The 26,242-nt window shown below is 38.4% G+C and overlaps 1 protein-coding gene across 1 annotated transcript in view; it reads left to right on the top strand.

The window, feature by feature from the left end:
• IMPG1 (interphotoreceptor matrix proteoglycan 1) overlaps positions 1-26,024 on the top strand; it is a 46,829-nt gene extending 20,805 nt beyond the window's left edge. The window contains exons 7-18 of the mRNA XM_072333158.1: positions 700-846; positions 2,440-2,498; positions 4,325-4,345; positions 5,212-5,465; positions 7,439-7,515; positions 8,012-8,549; positions 18,307-18,875; positions 19,778-19,997; positions 24,017-24,227; positions 25,203-25,379; positions 25,488-25,672; positions 25,993-26,024. Of these exons, the coding sequence (XP_072189259.1) occupies positions 700-846; positions 2,440-2,498; positions 4,325-4,345; positions 5,212-5,465; positions 7,439-7,515; positions 8,012-8,549; positions 18,307-18,875; positions 19,778-19,997; positions 24,017-24,227; positions 25,203-25,379; positions 25,488-25,672; positions 25,993-26,024 (2,490 nt within the window). The remainder of the gene's footprint in view (positions 1-699; positions 847-2,439; positions 2,499-4,324; positions 4,346-5,211; positions 5,466-7,438; positions 7,516-8,011; positions 8,550-18,306; positions 18,876-19,777; positions 19,998-24,016; positions 24,228-25,202; positions 25,380-25,487; positions 25,673-25,992) is intronic.
• The last annotated feature ends 218 nt before the right edge of the window (positions 26,025-26,242 follow it).

Here is a 26,242-nt window from a genome sequence, read left to right as displayed (position 1 = left end):
GAAGTCAAGAATTGTCCTCCAAAGTGGTAAGTAAAGCTATACCATTTTAATGATGTTGGAAACAAGAATTGGTAACTGAAAAAAAAAAAAAAAAAAAAAAAAAAAAAAAAAAAGTTTGATTTGCTTCATCATCTTCCTTTATGAATATAAAAGAATATAAACTGAAGCTCTCAAGTCACAGTAAAAAAAACAAACAAGCAAACAAAAAAACACTCATTTGCAGAGGCAGAAAAATAAAATCAAGTGGCTGTCACCATTTGTAGGTGTATTGGTTATTAATATACAGATGATAGCAAACGTACAGAAGGAATAAGTAAAGGGAAAACTCACCAGTGGTGGTGCCTTGGCTGAAGAAGCTGGGGCAGTCCTCACTGGTGAGCAGTCTCCAAGAGATACGGCTTCAGTGGGAGTCAGCCCTTAAATGAGGTCTCAGAGGGGATGGAGTCGAATTCCACCCCTTCCGGGAGCACAGCTACATCACTCTCACCTGTGCTCCCACAGCTGAGCCCATACTTGCCTCAGCTGATTAATCAGTGGTTCAGGCTGTGATTACCAATCTCCCATACAGTAGGATCTGGTTCAGAAAGGTTTATGGGGTATGGTTTTAAAAAGGAACTCATCTATCTAATAGACTTTGAAACGTACGGGGGAAATATACACTTGCCTTTATTTCTCTTTTTTTTCCCTCTCCTCTTTCAGGAGCTAGGAACAAATACAGTCCCAGAACTTCCTTCAGAGCAAATGGTAGAATTCAGTGTCACTCTCACTGATCAGGAATACACGGCTGAACTGAGTGATCCCAGTTCCCCACAGTATCAACAGCTAGCTGCCAAATTTCAATTACAGGTAAGGAGGCTTCATGAATACTGAAATCTTGATCTTATACCTTGTATAGATTTATAACATGAAGCTAACTCCACCATGAAGAAGAACTAGAATAAACCATTCTCATTTAAAGGAGACAATTCCTACTGTCTCAAGACCTTCAGTTTTCCTTCAGGTATAGCCACCTTTTCCCAGTGTTTTGGACATTTGTCCAGCCGCCAAGCTAACAAGCAATCATCTTGGTTATCAGTGAAACCTCATAACTCATGAGAAGAATGTTGTTCCATCTGTAAATTTAGGGATATCATTTGGGATTAATCGGGAATTCTTGGACAATATTACTTTGTCATAATTTAATTTCTGCAATAAATGTAATGAAAAATGTAATATAAATGTTAAAAGTAATTAGCTACTGTGGTCTGAACTATTTTTCAAAGGACTTTCAGTCATTTTTGTTGTGCATTACCATAATTTCTCTAAGAACTGGAACATCTGCACTGTCTTCATATAATTAATAATGATAATGTAATGTTCAACCATCATTTTTAGAGATAGCAGTTAATGATGATGTTCCCAAAATCTTTTCTTAGTAAAATTAAATGAGTCTTCTCATCAGTTTCATGAGTGCTCCTCAGTACAAACTATTTCACTATCCTGGTTCAATTTCAGATATGCATAGAAAAAAAGAGAAAAAACTGTTGGCAGAACCAATAAAAACTGGATTCTCCAGTGTTATCCTCAAACAGAACTGCCTGCATACTTTGTTACACATGTAATGGTGCAAGTCAGCAATATAACTTTTATTTAATTAATTTTAAAATATTTCTATAGCATAGAATAAGTATCATATGAGGAAGTGCATGCAGGAGGGAAAAATACAAAGTCTCTTGATTTATTAGCTATTTGCAATTGTTGTGAAATTTTATCTGATCACTTTATAGTGTCTATAGCTGTTATTGACATGAAATGTTGACAAGATAATGATTTGTAATCCAGTAGCATGAAACATAGATGATGCACTTTTCTTCTTACTTACATAATTATATAATTGTTACTTCTACATCATTTTTACTGTTATATCAAAAAGTTACCTCCATTCCTTTGCTTAGTAGCCAAAGAAATGCCTAGGTTACGTGCTGCCAGTTCCATAGTATGACCAGAAATTAAATCAGAAAGGAACCGTGTTTTTAAAACACTCTCCTCTTTCAAAATAAATAAATAAATAAATAAAAATAAAAAAATAAAAAATAATAAGTACATAAAATACCTAATTTGGCTCAGCTACAACAGGAAAAGACCAATTTGTATTTATCAGTTAGCTGTAGCTCAAAATACTGTCAATTACTGAGATGCTGAGAAAAAATTTATTCTAATCTGAAAAAATGTATGCAGAGGTCACATTTATTTTCAACTTCATTTGCCTATTAACAGCTAAAGCAGATGGCAAAGATTTTGTTTCAGTTGAACAATGACAATAGCACAAAAAGGGTGCTTAAGGTTGTTTCCTAAAGCCCTCTCTGAAACATGAAAAATACAGTCTAGGTATTCAGCCTGTAGTTTTGCTTTTTAGCAGTAAGAGTTACACTGAATTAATGAGTTTGTGTTTTTCTGTAGATGCAAAAAATATTTGAGAAACTTCCAGGATTTAAAGAAATCCACGTATTAGGATTTAAGTAAGTAAGAAAATGGGGTTATTTTTTCTACTGGCTACTAGTATTCTACTCTCTCTTCTTTCCTTCACATGAAGAGACTTATTCCTAGTGGAATGTGTGTTGCTATAAATAGAAAATAGTTTTTTGGGAGCAATACTGCAACAATACGGAGAGAAATGCAAATACATCCCAAGTGAGCCTATGAGCCTTCAAATTATTAAGAAGTAGCTTTAATTCTCTGAGAAATCCTCCTTTAGGTGAAGTAAAATAAATGCTTTGAAATTATCGCATTAAGGAATTTCTTAAATGACAAGGAGTGTTAAAGGTAGAATCACTTAGATGGCTACACTTTTGTGCATGAATCTTGTGCTCTTCACAATCAAAGTAAGGTTTTTGGAAAGAGAAAGTTGCAGGAGGACACGTTCACACACAACATTTTCATATAAGTTTCTACCCAGTGTGTCAAACAATTCTTTGGATTAGATTCCTGTTCTGTCTTGCCAATACAGTTAGTGTTAGCTTCTTTACGTATTTATTGCTGATACAAACTGCATTGTTGTTGGTTTTTTTTTCCAATAGAGAATATATAGTTCCTATCAAAAACTTCAATTGTTGTGCTTCAGTAGACATAAGTAGATTATATAAAGAGTCAAGAGAAAACTGGATTACTAAAAGCAGTAAATAACATAGAATGAAAGCAAAGAAAGAGGAGGAAGCGACAGAAATATGTGGGCTTATGGCACAGCATTAGGAACATTCAACTATTCTTGTAATATTTAATAGATATTGAAAAGCAATCGTATCAAAATAAAATTTTAGAAAAGCATTCTTTTTCCAGGCTGGATGTGGCTCTGAGCAGCCTGGTCTAGTAGTTTCTGACCCTAAGCATGGCAGGGGGATTGAAACTAGATGATCATTATGGTCCTTTTCAACCCAGGCCATTCTATGATCATATGATTCCTAGCTTTTTGTTCGTAAAATTGCTTACATAACATTATGATAATTAAAGTAAGAAAAGAAAAAGCTAGCTACTTCAAAACACGCAAATATCTGCAGTAGCACCTCAAAGACACAACTTACATGAAGTAACCTCTTTCAGTTGTGACTCTAAGAGACTTGTAATCTATTTCTGCTTAGTATCAAATTATTAGCTCTCTGTAGCTGATAAGAAAGTACATTCATCAATGTGAATGTCCACAGCTGCCCATCATCTAGTGATTTAGCTAGCTAGGTCCACAAAAACAGGCCTTAGATATGTTGCTGTCCATTCTCCTTTGACGGTATCACCACAGTTATTCACAGCATTTTCCACAAGGCAATATGAAAAGACAGCATTAGAAATATGCCATAGAATTCATCAAGGGAGATAATGATAAGAAGGTCAACATAGGCATGTCCTTCAAAGTGAATAATAGATCATCACCCCTGTGACTAGGATGAGAGCAGGTACAATGTGAAGTCACAGTAACAGTTGCTTCTACCATCAAAGCTGTTCATTACCACTGTAAAGAAATGATCAGCAATGCTCAAATTGCACTATTGGTAGTGACAAATAGGAAAGCTATTTCAAAAATTTCAGACTATCAAGGTAAAGTAAAATTCCTGTTTTTCCACTCAAAACATGATGATTTCCACTACTCTGATGGGAAAAAGAGCAATGATGGAGAGCAGGCTGTCATTTTCACACAGAAATAAAAATCATAGGTAATACTTAGAAGATAAATTGTCAGCAGATCTTTTTGATGTACAACTGATTGATTTACCAGTATATATAACTCTTTGTTTCTTTTTCTTTTGCAATCCACTATGGTACTCTTTTTTTTATCCTTTTCTGCAATGAAATGAAGACAGAAGAAGGAGAAAGATGGGTAATTTGTCTCTAATTCATAATGAAGTTAGATCATTTTATAGACTAAGAAATTAAGACAAATCAATAAACAGTATTTATCTTGATGTGACTAAGTGAATTTGATTTGTGTTCTGTTCAAGTACAGAATTTGTGACAGAAAGCAGCAGGGACAGCTTTCATTTTTATCTGTAAGGTTCATACAATGAAGCTTGTCAGGATGTCTTTCAAGGATAGGAAATTGCCTGACATAAGAAAATTTACATTCAGATGGTAAAACATCTCTATCAGTCATAAACTTAAAGTTAAAAAGAAAAAAAAATGCACATTTAACTTTCAGTTTTAATCATCGCTTTCCTAGCTGTGTTTCCACACAAATGTTATCTTCAGTAAGTATGCAGGATTTGCTTGGTTACCTGTGTTATCATGGTGAATAGAGTGGCAATGAGAGTAGTTACTAGCTTAATAAAATGCAGGGAGCTATTGACTTGTAATACAACCCTTTTGGTACGTTCCTGTATAATTAGTAGGTGATTATTGCTTCTTGTAACTGCCAGCATGCACTTTGATTGTTTAAATCAATAATCAACTGTCAACCAATATTACCAGCTCTACAGGTCTCTGAGTAGTCATCTTAAACAGGATGATGCTAGAATATTTTTATAATTGTATTCAATATATGAAGTTTAATTTAAAAGTACGAACAGAAGGAGAAAAGGTCTAGGCATAGTAAAAGTAATTTAAAGATTACAGTGTCATTAGAAAGCAATGCATCTGTGTTATTTTTACAGTAGAGGATATGCTGTGTTGCATGAATCTTTGTAAGACCAGCCTTCAGGCAGTAACTGATTTTGCTGCACTGGTCACTCTTGCATCTTTCCTTTGCAGGTCAAGCAGCACTATAGCACGATACATGGTAAACTTTGAGAGAGATGGCTCAGATATCAAAAGCACTGCAGATGACATCTCAACTATTGGATCAAACAAGGTTGAAAATGAAAAAGAACCACTATCTGCAAAGGAAGAGAGGGAAATATCAGCAACCAAACTCACAGTAACGGACCTTCAGCAGCTGGTTGCCATAGCACTCCATGAAGACAGGTCCCTACCAGTGGACCTCGGGACACTTCGGTTTACTGATGGTCAGTAGGCAGGCCAATACTGGGCACAAGTCTGAACATTATCCTTGCAAATTTATGCAGGTTCAGTACAGTGTCCTTAGCTTTGTTCCAGGTCATTTTTATTTGATGTATCTACATCTCATAAGTGCTGCAAAACAGTTAAAGTTTATAACAAAATACAGCTCTGTGTTTAAATAGTTGGACTTCCAATCATATTAGAGGGTCAGTTTTAATTTGTTTAGAAAATCTGGATATTTTACAAACTAGGGCAAACCAGAGAAGAAAAAAATAAAACACTAATTCATTTTGAATTCCCAGCATGGACAATCACCCTTCTTTAATAAGTAAGGGGTTTCTTTAACCTGAATTTAGCTTTCTAACAGCTAAAACTCTATTGTAAGTAAGCCCTGTAGCCTCCTGATGGAGAAACAGAAAGGGACAGGCACCTTAAAGGGCAGAGATGAATGCAAGTTTAAGATTTAAAAGAAGAATAAAAATCTAGGATATTAATATAAATGGGTGAGAATAGCCCTAACTGAAGGGCTGCATCTAACACAGTGCTGCAGCTAATAAATACCCCCTTGTAGTCCATCAATAATTTTTTCAAAACTAGCAAAGCCCTAGCATTGGAGAGGTGAGTTAAAATGATGGCAATAACATAAACGCTATTGTTGGCCATGAGCCAGCAATGTGCCCTTGTAGCCAGAAAGGCCAATGGCATTCTGGGATGCATTAAAAAGAACATGGCCAGCAGGTCGAGGGAGGTGATCCTCCCCCTCTACTCTGCCCTGGTAAGGCCTCATCTGGAGTATTGTGTCCAGTTCTGGTCTTCCCAGTACAAAAAAGACAGGGATCTCTTGGAAAGAGTCCAGCGGAGGGCCACAAAGATGGTGAAGGGCCTGGGGCATCTCCCCTATGAAGAAAGGCTAAGCGAGCTGGGTCTGTTTAGCCTTGAGAAAGGAAGACTGAGAGGGGACCTGATCCAGGTCTATAAACATCTAAAGTGTGGGGGACAGAGTGTTGAAGCCAGACTCTTTTCAACAGTAGAGACAGGACAAGGGGAAACGGCCAGAAACTGGATCATAGGAAGTACTGGACGAATGTGTGCAAGAATTTCTTTATGGTGAGGGTGACGGAGCGCTGGAACAGGCTGCCCAGGGAGGTTGTGGAGTCTCCTTCTCTGGAGATATTCAAGACCCCCCTGGACACCTACCTGTGTGACATGATGTAGGGAACCTGCTTTGGCAGGGGGGTTGGACTCGATGATCTCTGGAGGTCTCTCCCAACCCCTACAATTCTGTGATTCTATGATTCTGTAGTCTTCCTCATATGCATGCTCATCAAAAAGACATTAAAACACAGACCATATCATAGCTATACTGTTTCATTTACAGGCAGGAGAATTTTCTCCCCTTTAAAGATATATATAGATGAATTAATACTTTCTGTAGTATTAAAATATCATCTTTTAATACAGATTAAACGTGCCAAGCCAAATTTTCATGAATATAGAACACTTAAATAGTGTCTACTTTTAATCAATTTTTTCCCCTCTAGTTATGCCTAATAAACAGTTTTAGAAAAGCCAAATGCCAAAACACTAGCAGTAGTGTGGACTCCCGGAAAAACTGAATATAATTTAGGCTTAATCAACAATGGGGTGTGATGAATCATCATAACCCATGTGAGTTTAACTGAGTGGTTCAGCTGATTTTAATCATTCATCCAGCTATGCCCAGTTCAGCTCCCTGCAGCCCTATCCCATTCATACTAAATAAAGAATACAAAGAGTACTGCATATAAATCTCCTGCTTTCTTCGTAATTACCAGTGTAATTTAAAATTTATGCCTCTCTGTTCTTAACATGGACTTTTAAAAATCATCTTTTTAATGGGGAATAGTTTTAGTGCATTTTTTCTTTGTGTTTGAAAAGTTTTCAGTGTGCTTTTGCTGAAATACTGTTGGTTTTTTTGTTTGTTTGTTTTTTTCCCCAGAACCTATTAAACCATCAAGTGATTTTGATAATGACATCCAAGGCATGGTCACTATTCCTCTGGCAAGCCCTGATTTGGTGAGTTAATTCCACCTCTTTTATTTATCTATTTCTTCATGAGAAATGACCTTAAACACCAAGAAGGTGCTTGAAAATATACAGCAAATTGCTCTTTTGCAAAAATATATATCTGCCTTTTATATATGCTATAATAAGGAGTGCTGCGGTGATACAGTGAAAGGAGAGATATGGTTTAAAGCATTCACAGGTGAATATTACCACTTGATTGCATTTTCCAGTTTTAATTAAAAATAAACAACAGATCATCAGTTCAGAAGTACATCTCAATGAGAGGAGAACAACTGGCAGGGTTGGTAAAGGTTATCCTTCTTTGGCTGCATTTGAAATACCAGGCAATACGCACATGCATATGTCAGACCTTTGGTGTATACTATGGCTTCATGCAGAATTCAGTTCCCACGACTAAAGATTATTGGCTGTTTTAGCAGTGAAAGTTAAACATAATAATGAAAACTACCTTTAAAATCTGCTTCCCTCTGAAATCCTTTCTTAGGATGACACTGTAAGTGCGGAACTTCCACTGGTTTATCCCAGCCCAGCAACTGTGGACCAAACCAGAGACATCTTTGTTGATGAATTTACAACTGGAATCTCTGATCTAAGCAGAGAGATAGGTGGACCTGAAGACTTTGATAGTAATTTTATTACATCTGAACCTGCATTCCCTACCAAACCCTCCAGAGAACCACCTCGTGACAAATCTCTAGACACAGAAGATATCACTACTGACTACCAAAGATTCACAGTGCCTTTCAGTGCTCTGGTTAGCACAGACAGTTCTACAAAACCAGAGGATTCCTACCTGCCTCCTCCAGCAGATGAGTCAGAAAGCAATGACTTAATCACCGATGATGAGGAGTCTCCAACTGAGCAGGTTATCACACTGGCAGTTTACACCACAGGCAGCTTCACCCTACCTACTTTCCTGCAAGCCACAGATGAGGATACTGAAGCTGAGATGAAGAAAGAACTGGTTGGAGTAACAGAACCACCTTTCAAGGAAGCTGATAGAGACAGCCTGTCTGGACAAGGTAAGATGAAATAGACCTTTCTACAAGAAGAAGTAGGAAAAATGTTGATATTAAACATACGGTCACATGGCACAGGAAATATTCTTTTAACTTTTCACTTTTAGTTGTGACACAAATATTTCTGCACCATCAAAATCGTACATTGTATTTCTGAAACAAACAAACAGAAACAAACCACTAATTCTCAAGTATAAGGAAATAAGGCAGGATTTGTGTTGTGTATTGTGGTAGAATTTCAAACTGACAAAAGACATACGGGAAGAACAAATAAATAAAGGCAATCCCGGCTAACACAAACAAGAACTTTTACAGCACAGAAGGTAAATTATTGTGGCATATCAGTGGCATATCAGATCTGGATGATAGCCACAAGAATATCATAAAATTATACATTTCAAGCAAGGAGTACCATGTATCAGAAAAGACTACATTTCTGGAGATCTGAAGAACATAAATACTTCACTGGATGGGAGGAAGAGATAAACTTCCCTCTGGCCCCGAGGTTATGGCTTGCTTGGCTATTCCCCCGTGGCAGTGCAGGAGCACCCTTCACTTGGCTCTCATAAATGTTTCAGGTCAAAAGTAGAAGCTGTGCTTCTAAACCATCCTCAGACACACTGCATTGCATAGTTTAGTGACTATCAGTCCCATGAGGCAAACATCAGGGAATTTTAGGAAGTATAGTGTAAATAGAAAATTCACTATTAGAAGAGATCCAGATTTTGTTTACAAGTTTTTCTCATGTACTTTTAAATTCATTGGAAAGAAGAAAAGAAAAAAAAAACAACAAAAAAAAAAAAACAAAAAAACTAAAGCCATTATTGTCTGTGCTCACACAGCACTCCATTTTTCACTTAAAACTTAGAGTTGCGTAAGTCCTGTGAATGCAGGTTTGATCTTTTGGAACAAGTCTTTTAATCACTACTTTCAGAAGTTATTGGTTGTGTGTTTGGTTTGCAACCTATTGATCTGCAAAGCAGAATAAACTGCATAGAGTATTAAGAAAAGAAAGCTTCCTCCAGAGAAGGCCACCATCTTGCTCCTCCTCTTTAAGCACTAGTTCGGCCTATAAGAAGCACTGACATATCCAAACTTCATCATCACTTCTGCAAATGAATAGCAGGAGAAAAAAAAGTCTTGCTCCAAAAAGGTGGGATGCCACATTAGCAGTGACACATAGCTGTATTATTTTTGCTCAGAATCTTCTAGTACATAAAACATTAACAGAACAAAGACACTGAACATTCACCGAGTTCTTAAAAGACTAAGCTGTGCATACTCTTTAAAACTTTTTCTAAAGCTTTTTGGCACTACTGCAGCAGCCTCTCTATTCTTATTTTCCCATATTTTTGCATATTTTATAGGAAAAATAGATAAGGAAACTCAGAACTTAACAAAATTTATCACATAATTTTTATGAAAGTCAGTAGTACTGGTGATATTAACTGCAGTACGGCAAGTAAAATTCTGACTAGCAGGTATAGACTTTTTGCCGTTTTGTGCCTGGCTTCCTCATTTGAGAGTTGCATTTCTTATCAACCTTTAATCTTTTATCTACTGTTGGTGTGAAAGAGCAAAAACTACTTAGATCACTCTGTGTGAGGCTGGACAGCCTGCAATTCTACTGCATTTATTCCCAGCCATTTCCCTGAGCTACAATACAAATGACAGACATTTAGAACTTAATAAAACTTTAAATTCACTCACGTTCATAATGAAGGAAAGAGGTGGCTTGCAAAAATAGCTTAGTCCGCTCTTCTTTTTTTGTGTCTCTATCAGCTTTATGTTTCACAGATGGACTTACTTGCCTTAGTTATCACCTGTGCATAACTAAATATTACTCATTACTACTCATTACTACAGAGTCCTCAGTACTGAGTGGCTGAAATCTACTCCAGCCACTTTAATTGTGTCCACCTGAAATCACTGTGCACAGGAATGTAAAAAAAATATTTCGTAGCTCGCAGGAATATCTGCAAGCCCCCACACACAAAGTTCTCCATACAAGATCCAGGGAAAGGAGAATAAAAGCAGGAAGGAGTTAAATCCATGACAGGTGCTTTTAAGACATGAAGGATGGCATTATTGAGGTATGGATAGGCAGTGGGAAGAATGACCTAGGAGCAGATGTGAGGCTTCTTTTGTGTGGTACTGTACTCATTCAAGATGGTGATGATGTCCATAGACAGTAAAAGACAGACTAGTGAGAATTAGAGAGACTTTTTGACCAGACAGGATAGTAATTACTGCAACCCCTGAAGCAACTTAGAACTACTAAGAAGATGCAAAGCTACTTTTCAAATAAGCCTAAAGTGTGAATTTCAAATTACTTTTTGAGATTTCCTAGTAACACTAAGAGAAAAACCTTCGTACAAATGTCCCGTCCTCTTATTGCCCAGCTATGGGGTTTAAACTTTAAGTAGTTATGAAAAGGATTTTCTTTGCTGTAGAACCTTCAAAATCTGCGCTTTCATTCTCTATTTATGGATAGTGCAAACAAAACTGCTCTTTTCTACTGAGATACCTGTTCAATGTCTTCTAGAATTCTTCCTCTGGAATCAACTCACCTCTCCTTCTCCATGGTTAAATTTCTTCTCCCTTTCTTTCCAGTCTTCCCATGAGCCTACCTAATGCAATGCTATTATTCAGAAAGGAGTGTTAGACATGTTGTTATTTCAAAATCCAAGAAAATTCCAGGAGTAAAACAGATAAAGATGTTTATGAAGTCTGTAATAACAATAGCGAAATACTTTTATTCCTAAACAGCATGGAGAATTTTAAATTGCAATTGTTTTGACAGTAGCCACTTACAGTTCGTATAATCAAGGTAAATGGTTATCCACAAGCTCTGACTATCATGCAGGAAGTATGAAAATGAGAAAATGAAAGTAGTGCTAAAATACTTCAGCTATTTTGTCATTCTCATACATCTTGATCTCATCAACCTGAACCACCCTCAAGAAACACTTTCAGTGAAGACCATTCTGCAGAGTGTATCACAGTGTTTTTCCTGCAAGGAAAAAAGCCCACACTGATGTATAAACGGTTGCAATGAGTAGCTGATAAAAGATATCTGTTCCTTTTAGTAATTGCTCTCATATTTTATGCAGCCTTGTTGTGAGGCATCCTTTGACTTCCTACTCCTGCCCAGCAGTTAATTCAGTCATACACTCCTCTCTCGCTACTATTTCATAGCAATCTCTAGAAAAACTCAGTTTTTTGGATGTTTGGGGATTCTTCCTGCCACTGGTTCATTCCCAGCTGCCTGTGGGCCATCTGTGGTTAGCACAGCTCTCTATTTGGCATAGTCAAGATGGTCATGGAAATGAAAACGCCATTACATCTTGCAAGAACATCTCCAGGTGTTTGGGGTACTGGAATTCACCTCTACTTTGTGCCAGGAATTCACATGGCATTTTATACAAGGTAAGAACTCTTTTCCTGGCATGTTTTTCTGTTTTTCTCTGCGTGTTTTCTTAAACATTAAACTGACACTCCACATTCTCCCTCATCAGATTATTTTGGTGTCATTTCTCTTGTAACTTCGGATGTGCCAAGAATGCTTTTTGTGAAGATGCTGCTTTAGCCTGATGCTTGGAAGAGTGAACAGGTAGGTCTAGCTGTGTAATCCTCAATGCAATATATACACTAGCAAAAAAGTTATCTTTAAATTGAAGATGAGGCTGAATGCAAAAGTTTCAGCACGCCAAAATTAAGACATGACAGCCTTAAAAAAAGTCATCATATATTAACAATTAAGTCATATAAATTACATACTTAGAGTACTACAGATATCCTGAAGAGTCTGAGGGAGTGTAGGTTAGTATAACACAGCAACTGGTAACAGCTAGTTATTGTTTTAGACACTGAAACTCCCAAAGAACACTGCTCGGGTTATTATGGGCTGCACCAACCACAGTGACCTTTTAATGGGCACAATCACCCCTAAAGCATCTGGTCCAAAATCATTATCCATATCACTAAAATTGAAACACATACTTAAAATAAAACCAGTAGGGTCTTCTCAGATTCCTTCCATCTCTCCCTTACTTGTTCCAAAGCAAAACTACGATAAAATCAACTTGCGTATATCCAAGGTGCACCAGAAGAACAAAATAGACCTCACATTAATTCTACATTTTTCAAACCATGATATGAAAAAATAAATGTATTCAGTGTTGAAATTTTTCTTTGCGAGTCTAAAAGTGCTCAGTTGATGACAACATTTTAAAATAGTCTCAGATTAAACTTTCTAATTTTCATTTTTTCTTCTTCTCTGTTTTTAGATCCTTGGGTCACCACACTACTTGAATGTATATCACGCCTTCTGTGCTATTTTACCATTTTGCAAACTAATAAACTTGTCTGACGGTCCCATGACCTACAAAAATTTGTTCTCCTACTTTTTTTTCTATCGCACAGTAGTGGAAAATGCAGGAATTGAGGAAGAATTTGGAGGATCCTTTCAATTCTGAAGGATTGGTAGCATAACTTTTCAGAACACGTTTCTAACAATTATAAAGTAAAATAAATTAAAAAAATAGTATTTCCAGCTTTGGGGTCTCAATTTAAGGAGCTCCAAAATCACGTCAGTGGCATGGAAGAGTATGGGTGGCATTTAGATGGCTGCTTCTATACCATTCCTGGTTTCTAATGCTTTAGGTTGTTTTCACACTGTCTCTTATTCAAAACTCACAATGTATTTTTGCCAGTTTAACTGTAGAGCCATCAACAACTGGAATAAGAACTGTTAATCCACCTGAAGCTATGGTTTTAAGCAAGATGTTTTTTATCCAGATTTGACTCTGTTTCTTTGTAAAAGCATATTCATATTTGCAAATTCACTGCTGCTTAGTTGTTTCTCTGTTTAATTCATTAATGCAAATACCATACAAGTTCAGACATCTCAGTTTAGCATGGTATCTTACCTAAGATATATTTTTTATGATTTTAAAGGCTAGCGAATGTTGCTGCATTTTAATACAGTTTAGCTCACAAGAAATGGTAGCCACAGCAGCCCTGTGCAATTTTTGCATGTCTTCACTGTAAAAGAAATTGGGATTCACTTAAGACGGAGGAAAGGGAATTCTGTTTTCACTTAACACCAGACCTGGCTTCTGAAGGCTTCATACAGACAGAATGACAGCTCTAAAAATTAAAAAGACAAAATCAGTCATTAATTATGTACCACAAGATATTTGCTGTGACCCATTAGGTTAATGATCCTCTTCCCCTGTTATTCTTTTAATCCTCATCTTATTTGAGCCTCAGTTAAAAATGGAAGACCTTGAACTCAAATGCAGTACTTTACCTGTTTGTTTGTATATAACATTCCTGCATCCAGGGAATTTGTGGCATTTCAATAAGCAGAAAATATGCAGATTTGAATTCAGCTCCTTGCTGTACCGTTTCACCTAATATGTGCATCAGCAGAGCTGTCCATATGGAGATTTTTTACTCTGATTGTGGATTGTTTTAACTGCATACTTTTTCCTTTGTTAGTTATTTTCTTCAGTTAGCTTGGTTACAAATATCTCTATATAAAGTGTTGTACTCTAACTTTCATATACAGAACTGCATGTCAGTGGGCTTGTAAAAAGCATCCATTTCCAATATGAAATGTCAGTGCTTATTAAGCTCATGAATGAAATGAAATGCCAGGTTCTCCTGATGTACAGCCTTCTGGGCATACTTATTAATGCAAAGCCACTAGAAAACCTTTCAATTACAATCTGAACTTTAACAAACAGCAGTTCCTTATTCACGGTCAATTTGGAGGCTTTTCCTCACTTAAAATATATAAGAGAACAAACTAATTAGACAAAGTTGTTGAAATGGCAATTGATTTTTTTTTTCTGATATGTAAGTTGAGTCTATGCATTTTAATCCTCCAGCTGGGGAAAAATACCTCTGCATATAGCTCCTCTTACAAAGATTTAGTACAGCAGTGCACTCTTCGTTTACTGTTTATGTGTCTTTGCCAGCAGCAGTCTAATTTCAGATATAAAACTATCCTCAGTACACAGTGGCCCTGCCTTGTCCATATAATACATAAAACACCTACAGATTCCATTGAACAGCTTTACAGGACTGTAAGTAGTAGCTGAAACTTGAGTTGAGTTTTTTATTAATGATGGTAATATTTAATTCCATGGCATTGTTTAACCTTCAATGTGGTTACTCTGGGGTATATGTATGAGTTCAGCACCTTATTTCCTGTTCTCTGTGGGTTTTTTACACCAGAATGATATGGTTTTAGAGCAAACAGTGCACTGAAATGAAGTCTGCTGAGAAGAAGAATACCTGAACCGTCAGTGTTCATGCTTTTAAACGTCTCATAAAATAATTACCTGTATATTTCCTGTCTTTCTGTTGTAATAATCTCACTTTAAAAAGGCAAACTGGATAAAGGGTTACCACTAATTGCTCTGTGAAGAAGTAGTTTAAGTGTGCTTTGAGTTCTATTTCAAAATAACAGATACATATATATGTGCACATATATAAAAAAAACAATATTTTATATGCAAAAGAGTCTTCTGGATTCCAAATATTTGAGTCATCTTTATGTTTCAAGAATATTTTTAACTCACTAAGACTGATCTCATCTCAATCTCATGCAGACAGAGGAAGAGCTTGGCAAAACCTGTTGCAAATCATTTTACTGCTGTTTTTAATGCATCTCTTGTGTAAGCAGTAGCATAGCACATAGTGCAAAAAAAGGAAAGGTCAGAGACCCTGCAACTCATGCTGTGTTGCAGTGAGTGCTCAGCAGGATTTTAGGTGAACCCATTTCCTATCACATTGCAATACTTCCATCACCTCTGTGCTCCATCACTCTCTCAGCTGAGAGACATTGACCGGGAGGCAGGAACTAGCAGCATATGAGAAATGGTGATGCATGCACCAGGGGTCAACTTGTTGTGCCCTCAAGACCTCTGAAGTTACTTTGTTTGTAATAAGAGAATGACAGAAGACATTTATAGTCTATGTTTAGCTTTTATATATATATATATATATATATGTATATATATATATATACAATGTTCATGTCTAGACAACTACTCATATAGAGTTGTATTTCAAATATAATAATGTAATATATGTATGGTTATACTTTTTCACACTTGCTGCAGCTTCACAGCTGTTTCAGTACCTATTTCTCCTGAAGTTACATCTTCCTAAAATATAACCCAACAACTCCATCACAGCCGTATGCTCAGGTGCATGTTGTCATGTTTTCCTTGCTCTGTGGAGCCACTGGTTCATCCCATCAGTAGATAATCCTGCATTAATGCCACAAGCACTAATGCTAAGAAATCTTTTCTGGGTTCCCTTAACTAATAAGGGACTCTCACTTCTTATCAGCATCACAAGTAATGACAAGAGCTTTGTAAATGGAGAACATCACCAGGTTTGTTTTGGATTCATTTACCTAATCTGTCTGTATCTTTGATTACACAATAAACATAAGGACATAAGAGAAAAGCATCTCAAGATCCCGATTAAGCACTGGGGCCTTGAGCTGTAGTGTAGTGTTTAGTGTTTTATGCTCCATGCAGGACCCTGGACTTGCACAGCACTTTGCTCTTCTCTTCTGGATACTCTCTAGGATTGCAAGGATTAAGGCTGTGGCCCTCTTATTATGTTCGCATCTATTATTACTCATTACTTGTTAAAAACAGCCTTAAAATACATTGTGCTAACAGCCAGATATTTTTGTAATGGAATAAAATTTGCACTACTTACAGATACAGTGACTGCACAAATGGAAACAGCTGCTGCCATGGTCTTTCCAGAGTGTTTTGTCTGAAAACTTCAGATAAACTTCAGCCTATTTGGGTTATTTCTGAAACTATCTGTAAGAGTTCATTTTCCTTCAGAAAACAAAAACAAATTAAAAAAAAAAAAGTAGAAAGCTAGATCTTTCCTTTTCAGAGCATATTAAAAATTTACAACAGATGTAAAAATGAAGAATTAAGAGGAGCACTTCACATTTGAGCACAATTCTGGTGTTCTACAGTAAAATGCATGGGACGTTCACCAGTGTCAGAACTATGCTTGTCTGCTGGTAGAGTCTAACTGTATGAGAACCCATGAGAACTCTCACCATGAGAACTGTTTTCCTTTCCAAAAAAAAAACCTGTCTTAGTTCTCATCACTCTCAACACTCAAAGAAGCCAGTGAGCCTCAGTAATGCTAAGAGGAGCTGAAGGAATTGATTTAGATAACAAAACCTGTGTAAGAGAAAAATTGGGCATCTGATGATCCAACATAGGTTTGGACGGTTCTTTATTTGAGATAAGTGCTTCTCTGGGGTCTAAAATGGAGAAAGGATGACTGACTGGCTTAGAGGAGGCACTTAACTTTTAAAAGTTCCCTCGAAGTGCGATCAATACCACAAAAAGATGTATTCTCAAGATTCCCAAAGAGTCTAAGGCAAAAACAAAAATTAAATCTGTCTCTTTCACAAGCACTAGTAAGTTGCGTGGCCAACTTAGCAGAATGAGGCTATACATTCCTAATAAAGCATGCTAGCCTCACCCAGTGTACAAAAATGCATGTTATATCAATAGAGGAAAGAACGATGACAGGGAAGTAGTGTTTCAATAGTGGCTCTATAGAAGAAAAAAACAAACACACACATTAGGCAGATTAATGTTTGGCCACATCATTCTATCTGCAGGGAGGAAGCAAAGAGCACGTCAAAATAGTATTGTAAACAATATAGGCAGCAATCTTACCTTAAGGTTTTCTTTACTGAAAATAAACATTTTTTTCCCCTAAAAACAGCAATACAGCAGCAGTTCAGTCCTCATTCATTCAGAAGCAAAGAAGCAGAAAGGGACACAAAGACCTTCCATGGGCAACTGTTTGTGGAATATTTGTCATCTCTCTCAGTGAGGGTTATTCTCGGTGCAAACAATCGTTCAGTTCCTTCATTGGCCCCTGAGAGGAAGAAGAGAACAGAATAATTCATTAATTGGAGGAAAATTGTCCTATTAGGAAAAGGACACAGCTTATTGAGTAGATGTCTGTGGGATAGAGGCCATCATTTTCTGTAAGGTCATGGCAGGCACGTAACTGAAAGCCACTTTCAGAGTTTCATCACACTTCAGATTTGGATTTCAGGTACATCCATCATAAAGCCTAGGTCCATGCCAAGCCTTACTGGGAACCTCATGAAAGTTTAGCATCAGGGTCAGACAGCGGGTGGCTTTTTGAGTGCAGCAAATGATTTCTTAGGGTTTGAATTTGTTTTCACTGCTGCTGTTGTCTTCCAAGTAAATCAAAGGAGATTGCTTCACCATTTTGCTTGGAAGCATTTTATGATTACTAGCAACTAATAGTCTTAACCTCTAGCAGAGAGGGGAGCAGCAGAATGACTCTGGCATAGAACTGATCCAAGAAGACAACTCAAAGCTGCAATCTACTCTTTCTGTCAATATAAACTGACAGCACAATTATATGCCTTCAAAACAAGACTGCATTAGGAACTGCTCAGGAAATACTTACGGGGTGTAATTATTACTTAAACACATCACCTACAGAAATCTCATCACACAAACATGTGGATGAGGTGTTTCATTCCTGTAGTTCTTCTTTGCTGATGGAAATATCATTTTCATGTTTAAGTAGCATTAAATCTTCCTTTTAAAAATGCTTCAGTGGAAATACCACATAATGTTGGCTCCATGCTTGAGGTTTGCTATGCTCATTTTTTAAACTAGCTCTTTGTCTTTCCCCTGTTTTTCTGCAGCAGTCAAGATCATGGATGAACTAGAATCATCAGGTGATGACATTTTGGTTACAACCAGCACTTACAAAACGTTGCCTTTCCTTATCGGTTCAAGCGATCTCTTTGCCACACAGCCAGAGGTCACTTTTGCAGCAGCACTGCCACCAGACCAAACTCTGCCACCCACAGTGACCAGTCCATTCTACAGCCACTCTGTTGTCATTGACCAGTCCCCCGAAGTAGCAGACACCACAATGCCAGCAGCTGCCAGCGTTCCTCCTGATCGTGCAAGTACAGGAGTGCAGGACATTGCTGCTGAGTTGGATGGCGTTGGTGCGAAGAGCACGGCAGTGCTGGATGAGGCAGAGCATGGCAGTGGCTACATCTCAGTGCAGACAGCTGAGCCTGCAGAAGCCACCCAGGCTCCCACGCTGAAGTATGTGACCACCAGCACCATGACAACAGCAGCCAAAGGCAAAGAGCTTGTGGTTTTCTTCAGCCTGCGGGTAACAAACATGCACTTCTCCGATGATCTCTTCAACCGGAGCTCACAGGAATACAAAGCACTAGAACAACAGTTCATGCAATTGGTGGGTGAAGAGCAACCTAACAACACATGCAATAGTCAGACACAGTTTGAAAACAAATGCACATCCCTCATCACTAAATTACATTAATTATTGCTCCATATTACTCAGGAAGAACAGCAACTAGCTTTATGCCAGAGTTGTACCAAGGGGTTTTGGCAAGGAAATTCTGCCAGGTGGTTCAGTCAGGCCTGGAGAGCACAGTATTTTAACAGCATTGGACCCCGCTGCAATTCAGTCAGATAAGCAGCACAATTAAGGGACTCATAACCCTGGGATGTTCTCTGGATGTGAAAAAGCACTCTATGAACTCAATTATTAAAGTGTTTACCTGTTCAAGGGACTCCAGATATATGCCTTGCATGTCATTATTTGGCTTTAGCTTAGATATTACTTCAACAATTCTGAATACATCTAAGACTTGTGTCTCTATGCCGAATTTAAAAATAGCCTTATAAAAGATATCGTAGCTTAGCAGAAGCTAAGCTGGTGATTAAATATGGATTTTCTTTATGGGTACAATAGGGCAACAGGTCAGCTCAGTAGCACACCTGTTATGCTATGTCCTAACCTGCCCAGATTGAACATTTGAAAAGAATTACAGTTGGCTTTTGAGCGCAGTGATATTTTTTCCTTCAGATGAGTAAGTTCCCCAGCTGCCATGCATTTCGGTACAGGGAAAATTACTGCTGTCCAACTCAATACATTATTAAGAAAGATGCAAGAGTCCCAAAAACACCAAAAAATAAAAAAGCGAATTTGGTGGTGAAGTTTAGCAACCATATTAAAATCAGAGAAATAAGCGTGCAACGCGTGTACTTGGTAACTAAAAGCAACTAGAAGAGAAATGATAGCAGGTAGACATTGACAGTAAGGTAAAATAAAAACGCCTTTTTGTTTTGCAGCTACTTCCATACCTTCAGTCCAACCTTACAGGTTTTAAGCAACTGGAAATACTTAATTTCAGGAATGGAAGTGTGATTGTCAACAGTAAAATGAAATTTGCCAGAACAGTGCCATATAATATCACAGAAGCAGTACATTGTGTTTTGGAAGACTTCTGCGACGCTGCTGCCCAACGCCTCAATTTGGAGATTGACAGCTACTCCCTGGATATTGAGCCAGGTAAGACTATGATACTAAGATTTATGCTAAATCAAAACCAAGAAGGTATTTCTTTTTCCCCCAAAAATTCTACAGCTTTAGAAAGATTCAGTTTTTGGAAATAATTATATTATGAATAGCCTACTAGTGAGCTATCAGGGGTAATACAATATATAAACATATATATCTTGCAGATTCAGCTATCTACAGATGCACTTCCATACTATAGTGAAATACTGAGCAGAAATGTTGGTCTCTGCACATACACCAACTGCTTTTCAGATCAAGAGCGAAGTACAGGGAAACAAAAATTAGGGCAATGGCTGGGTGAAGACAGGAATAATAATAAAAAAAAAGCTCAAGTGCAGCTCACAGGGATGATTCATCCAGATCTTTTATCTGAGTAGGTAAAACATCATTTCTGATTATTTTTTCAATGTAAGAAAACCATTGCTTAGGACATCATTAAATCTATCTTTAGAGAGCCTTAGATTTCAGGGCAGAATAAAAATTTCTAGGAATACTAGGATTCTACAGATACTGTCCCAAATATTACTAATAGATAACTCTCTGTGGGTTTATGATTCCAGAACCTCTCCTGATTTAAAACCTTCCATTGTCATAAAATAGTCTGGGTTGGAAAAGACCTTCAAGATCATCAAATCCAGCTATCCACCTGACCTACCAAGTTCCCATCTCTAAATCATGTCCATTAGTGCCATGTGTACTAATGTGTCTTAAATACCTCCAGGGATGAGTACTCAACCACTTCCCTGAGCAGACTGTTCCATTGACTGACCACCCACTCTATGAAAGAATTCTCCTTGATATCCAATCTAAATCTCCCCTGGTTAAACTTGAGACTATTTCCTTTTCACCTGAGAAAAGAGGCTGATCCCTCCTCACTGCAGTCTCCTTTCAGGTATTTGGAGCAATGAGGTCTCGCCTCAGCCACTTCTACTCTAGAATAAATGGCCCAGTACCCTCAGCTGCTTCTCATTACTTTCTAGTACCTTCAACAGCTTCCTTGCTGTTTTCTGCAGATGTTCAAGCAATTCAGTATCCTTCTTGTAGTGGGGGGCCAACACTGAATACAACACTCAAGGTGCCAAGTACAGGAGGACAGTCACCTCCCTGCTCCTGCTGGCAACACTATTTCTTATAGAAGCCAGGATTTCATTGGCTTTCTTGGTCAACCAGGCATGCTTCTGGCTTCTGTTCAGCTGGCTGTGAGCTAACACCCTCAGGTTCTTTTTCTCCATGCAGCTTTCAAGCCACTCTGCTCCAAGCCTGTAGAGCTGCGTGAGGTTGTTAGTTACGACCCAGGTGCAAAACCTGTGCTTGTTGAAGTGGCCTTCAACAAGGCCTGGTTGAATATCTTGTGACTGGACTAAGCCCATCAAACCAGCCAATCCAAGTCCCCTTGCAGAGCCTTCCTTTCCCTCAAGCAGATCAATGCTTGCATCCAATTTGATATCATCTACACCCATCTTGCTACCTCTATACAAATACACACGTAAGTCTGAAGTATTTGCTAAACAGAAGAAAGTCAGTAACAGCATATCTAGACACCAGTCAACTATGGGAAGTTTAGAGTTTTATGAGTTCTGCCTTTTTGTTGGTATTTTTCTGCACTAACTTCTGACAACTTGAGCACAAAATGTCCATTTACCATTCATGCAGACACTTTCTAATGAGTCTGCACTTTACGCATCTCCTTGTGGCCACTAAGAGAATCAGATGCATGTGGCAAGAAAAGTTAACAAAACTACAGTCTGAACTGCTGCGATAAACTGATGTATTACTGAATGAGGGATAAAGGACTCCTAGAAAAACTGAACTCTGGGCTAGTATAGGTTTTCTGCTTTGGTAGTAAATATGGATTAAATAACTTCTAGAAATTAAGCATATTTCCATATGGGTGTTTGATAGCCCCACTGTATTTTTGCTTTGTGGAAGGGCAGGTAGTAGATGAAGGTAATGCCATCAAATTCTTATTAATTGTGAGAATAAGAGCCATCTAGCGGTAAGAGTGTTACATCACAATGAAATGCTAATAGGAACTGACAGCCCAAAACACAAAACCAGACTCAACAGCTTTTACAGCTGTAAAATGACTAACTACATCAGTCATAAATAAATAATAACAAGCAAACTTTTAAAAATATCCACACTCATTTTGGTTCTTGTCAGCTAAAGAAAGTGAAAACACAGAGTTAAAGAGCATGGCAGGTACAAAGTCCAAAACTTTATAAAGGGAAATGAAACACCAGCACCAAAAATGAGCCTCTAACACAGCAGTCTGCTCATGCCTAACTCATCCAGTTGTAAAGAAACACTGATACCTTCCAGCTTCTTACCACTGCAGGACCATAGCACACAGCATCATAGAATGGCCTAGGTTGAGAAGGACCATAATGATCACCTAGTTTCAAACTCCTGCTACATGTAGGGTCATAAACCACCAGACCAGGCAGCCCAGAGCCACATCCAGCCTGGCCTTGAATGCCTGCAGGGATGTGGCATCCACAGCCTCCTTGGGCAACCTGTTCCAGTGTGCCACCACCCTCTGTGTGAAAAACTTTCTCCTAATCTCTAACCTAAACCTCCTGTCTTAGTTTAAAACCATTCCCCTTTGTCCTGTCACTATACACTCTTGTAAACAGCCCTTGTAAATGCTTCCTTCAAGTACTGGAAGACTGCAATGAGGTCTTCCCAAAGCCTTCTTTAAGCTAAACAAGCCCACTCTCAGCCTTTCCTCACAGGAGAGGTGCTCCAGCCCTCTGATCATCACATGCTGACCACAGAATCACAGAATGGCTTGAGCTGGAAAGGACCTCAAGGCCCAACCCCTTGCAATGGGCACAGCTGCCCCCTATCAGCTCACCTGCCCAGGACCCCATCCAACCCAGCCCTGAACACCTCCAGGGATGGAGCAGATTTTTGAGTGATTTTGATTTCTACAGACCAGCTGTTAAACCAGATTCTTCACCACAGCTAAGACAAGGTGCATAAACCTCCTTTGGAGAGTCCAGGTGACTCAGGACCTGCCGTGCTTGTAGCCCTGCTCCTGCCTGTCCTTCTGATCTCATTTCCTTCTCTATGCTCACTCTTCTTCACACGATCATTATTTTTTTGCCTTACTGGATTCACACGTCTTATTGAAACAGCGTGCTGATAAAAATAGAGTCTGTATGCCCTGTGCCACTTCTCATCTTCTGCCTTCTATTTATGGGCCTCACCTTATGACACACACGAAACCACCTCCAGGAGACGAGGACTGCAGCCCTCCTTCTTACAACTCCATCAGCACACAGCTGGGCTGAGATCAGCCTTTAATGGCTCCTTCTGGGTCCTTCATGCATTTCCAGGAAGAAGCAGAGAATGGCAAAGAAGAACAAGACTTCTGTGACAGCTGAAGTCAGGGCACTGCACTGCCTCTGATCTGGGCCTGCCCAAGGCCCAGTGTTTAATCTCAGAGAGGCCTCTCTTACTAATACTATCTATCTATCTATCTATATAGATATAGATACAGATATAGATATATACACACTATGCAGCAAAGTTTCCCCATGCTAATGCACATATTTTCTGTGGACAGTACTGTTATTTCTAGCTTGCAGTCTACATAGTGTTGTGCAATACTCACTAAGCTGATTCCTCATTATGTAAACAAAGTATCTGTTTCAGATGATTACAGCAAAAACTAGTTTTTACACATATATAAGATGGTAGCATACCATCCTTGAGTACAAAACAAGTGCTTTAAGTAAAAAACAAGAATTGATCAAAAAATTCAAGTATGAACATTTTGTCAGTGAGACAAAAATCACAGGATGCGGTAAACAACTGTACAAGTAAACATAAGCTTGCATGCTTGTTGTGTCACCCAGAGAAGAAAAACATGTCCCCTTATGTCATACTATACCCCACTAATATGCACAGGCATGCAATGTTTTCTCTGGCTGCCACGCAGCTTGCCAAATACTTGGAGGGTGATGTCTCAATGATCCCATTAATGATTTACCCATCCTTTACAGCTGATCAGGCAGACCCATGCAAATTCATGGCATGTGACGAATTTTCCAAATGCATAATGAATGAGTGGACAAAAGAGGCTGACTGCCTTTGTAAACCCGGTTATGCAAGCCAGGACGGATTGCCCTGCAGGAGCCTGTGCGAAATGGAACCACATCTTTGTGACAATGGTGGGAAGTGTGAGTTAGTTCCAGGAAGAGGAGCTGTCTGCAGGTAAATAAACAATGCTTGACTGGAACTCTGTTAATGGACCCCTGGTTCTATTCCATGAACAAATGGAACTGAGTATGTACTTTGCAACAGCATAAACTGTGGTGATAAGCCAAGAACTCAATATTCAGACACTTAACTAACACTGCTGCCATTCATTTTCTGCAGTAGGAGTCACAAAAAAGAGAGTTCAGCACAGTGACTTGCAAGACAGGCCACAGCGCAGCACTATTACAGCTGGGAGCCCTTCACCTCATGGGATCCTCCTGAAAGCTCTACTGCAGAGGCAAAGTGAGCTTCAGCACCATCCCACTACATAAAATAATCGCTTCCCACTTCAGAAAGGTCCAGGTGCAGAAACTACCAAACCAATGGTTGGAGTAGTAGAAGTATTAAAAGTAATACACAAAAACTTTGCAAAGTACATAGACTGGCAGCTTCTGCTTATTCATGCAGTCTGTATAGTAAGTTCTGACCTATGTGGAAGCATCTGCTTGTGAATTCACCCAGACCACACTAGTTTTTCCAGCAACTGGAAACTCTCTGTTCTCATGAAATAGAATAATCTTCTGCCCTGCTTTGAAGGAAGCTCTTTATGGTGGAACTTTTACTTCAGACCCTGCTAGTCAGATTAAAGCCACCAGTAAACAGAATATAGGCTTTAGAGGGATGTTCAAGAATAATTCTGAAACACACCTGAACTGCTAAGGTGCCAGAACATTAATGTTATTTGACCTTCATTAAGTCAGCAAAGAACCAATCTGTGGCTTTTTGTTTAGTGCTCACTGTCATGAACCTAAGAGTATTTTCCTTCCTCTTTTATGAATCACATTATTTCATACAGATACATAGCAACTAATTGTATTGTGAATATTATGCTTGTATTTAATTGCATGTTCTCCTTTGTTTTCATTTGAGGTATTCTGCATTTTCTGCCCTCAAGTTCTGTATATTTGTCTCTTCCTCTCCCCATTTTAGATGTCCTGTACGCAGACACAAGTTTTACCAAGAACAGCGCTGTGCAAAATTTGCTCCAGAACCCACACAACCCTTCACTTTTAAACCTGTCGTTCTTGGCTCACTGAGCCTTGCTTTTCTTTTCATCATGTTAATTATTAAGTTAAGAAGAAAAAGCAAAAGAAACTCTAATTTGGAGTAAGCGGCTCATGATCTTTTCCCTCACGTTTCAAAAAAAATATTCCTTTTTTTTTTTTAATTATGCAATTTGAAACTTACCTAAACAAAAAATGTTCTGCATTGTAGAAGGCCCACTCTCAGCAGCCGCTATTCAGAAAACGCTGCAAGGATTAACTCCGCTTTCGAACACGATGAAGCCATAACTAGCTTTTGCCACACGGTTTGTAGTGTAAGTGCTTGTGCCAGTAGCTCCTCGGAGACCACTGACCGAGAAGCATTACACAGACTTGAAAACACAATTCAATACGGAGGTAAAATGCGTGGAACTTCTCTCCTTGCTCCTCAGCACATAGCACCACTCAAATAACTGGTCCACCTGCATGTCTTAGATCTACAACTAAATTAAATCGGATTTTAAGCTCTTGCTCAGCAATTTCAGAACTAAAAATACTAATCTGTGTATTTACTTTTCACATTTACTGACATCTTTGTTTCCTAATAGAGCACAGAACTGCTTTTGTCTTTTTGTTCTTTTGCATGGCTTTGGTGCTCCATTCTGTCCAAGTGCCTTTTGTAAATTATTGAGTGAAATAACCTTTTCTTTCTTCCCCTCTCTAATGTCATGTTTTAGGTCACCAGACCAGTTTACAAAGCCAGGACTGACAAGTTAGTCTGTGAAATTCTGCATTTCCAGCGTCACCCAGACAAAAACCAAGGTTTGTGATTATTTTCAAGAGCTTTAAACTTCTCCCGTTTCCTCTTAAGGAAGCCCCTCTTAACTAGCTCAGAAAACTACAGAATTGTTAAGGTTGAAAAAGACCTCTCAGATCCCCTAGTCCAACCACCAACCCATCCCTACTGTGCCCACTGACCATATCATT

Source organism: Excalfactoria chinensis, chromosome 3 (genome assembly GCF_039878825.1).
Source record: "Excalfactoria chinensis isolate bCotChi1 chromosome 3, bCotChi1.hap2, whole genome shotgun sequence".
NCBI classification, from domain to species: domain Eukaryota; kingdom Metazoa; phylum Chordata; class Aves; order Galliformes; family Phasianidae; genus Excalfactoria; species Excalfactoria chinensis.
This window is presented reverse-complemented; position numbering and strand designations above follow the sequence as displayed.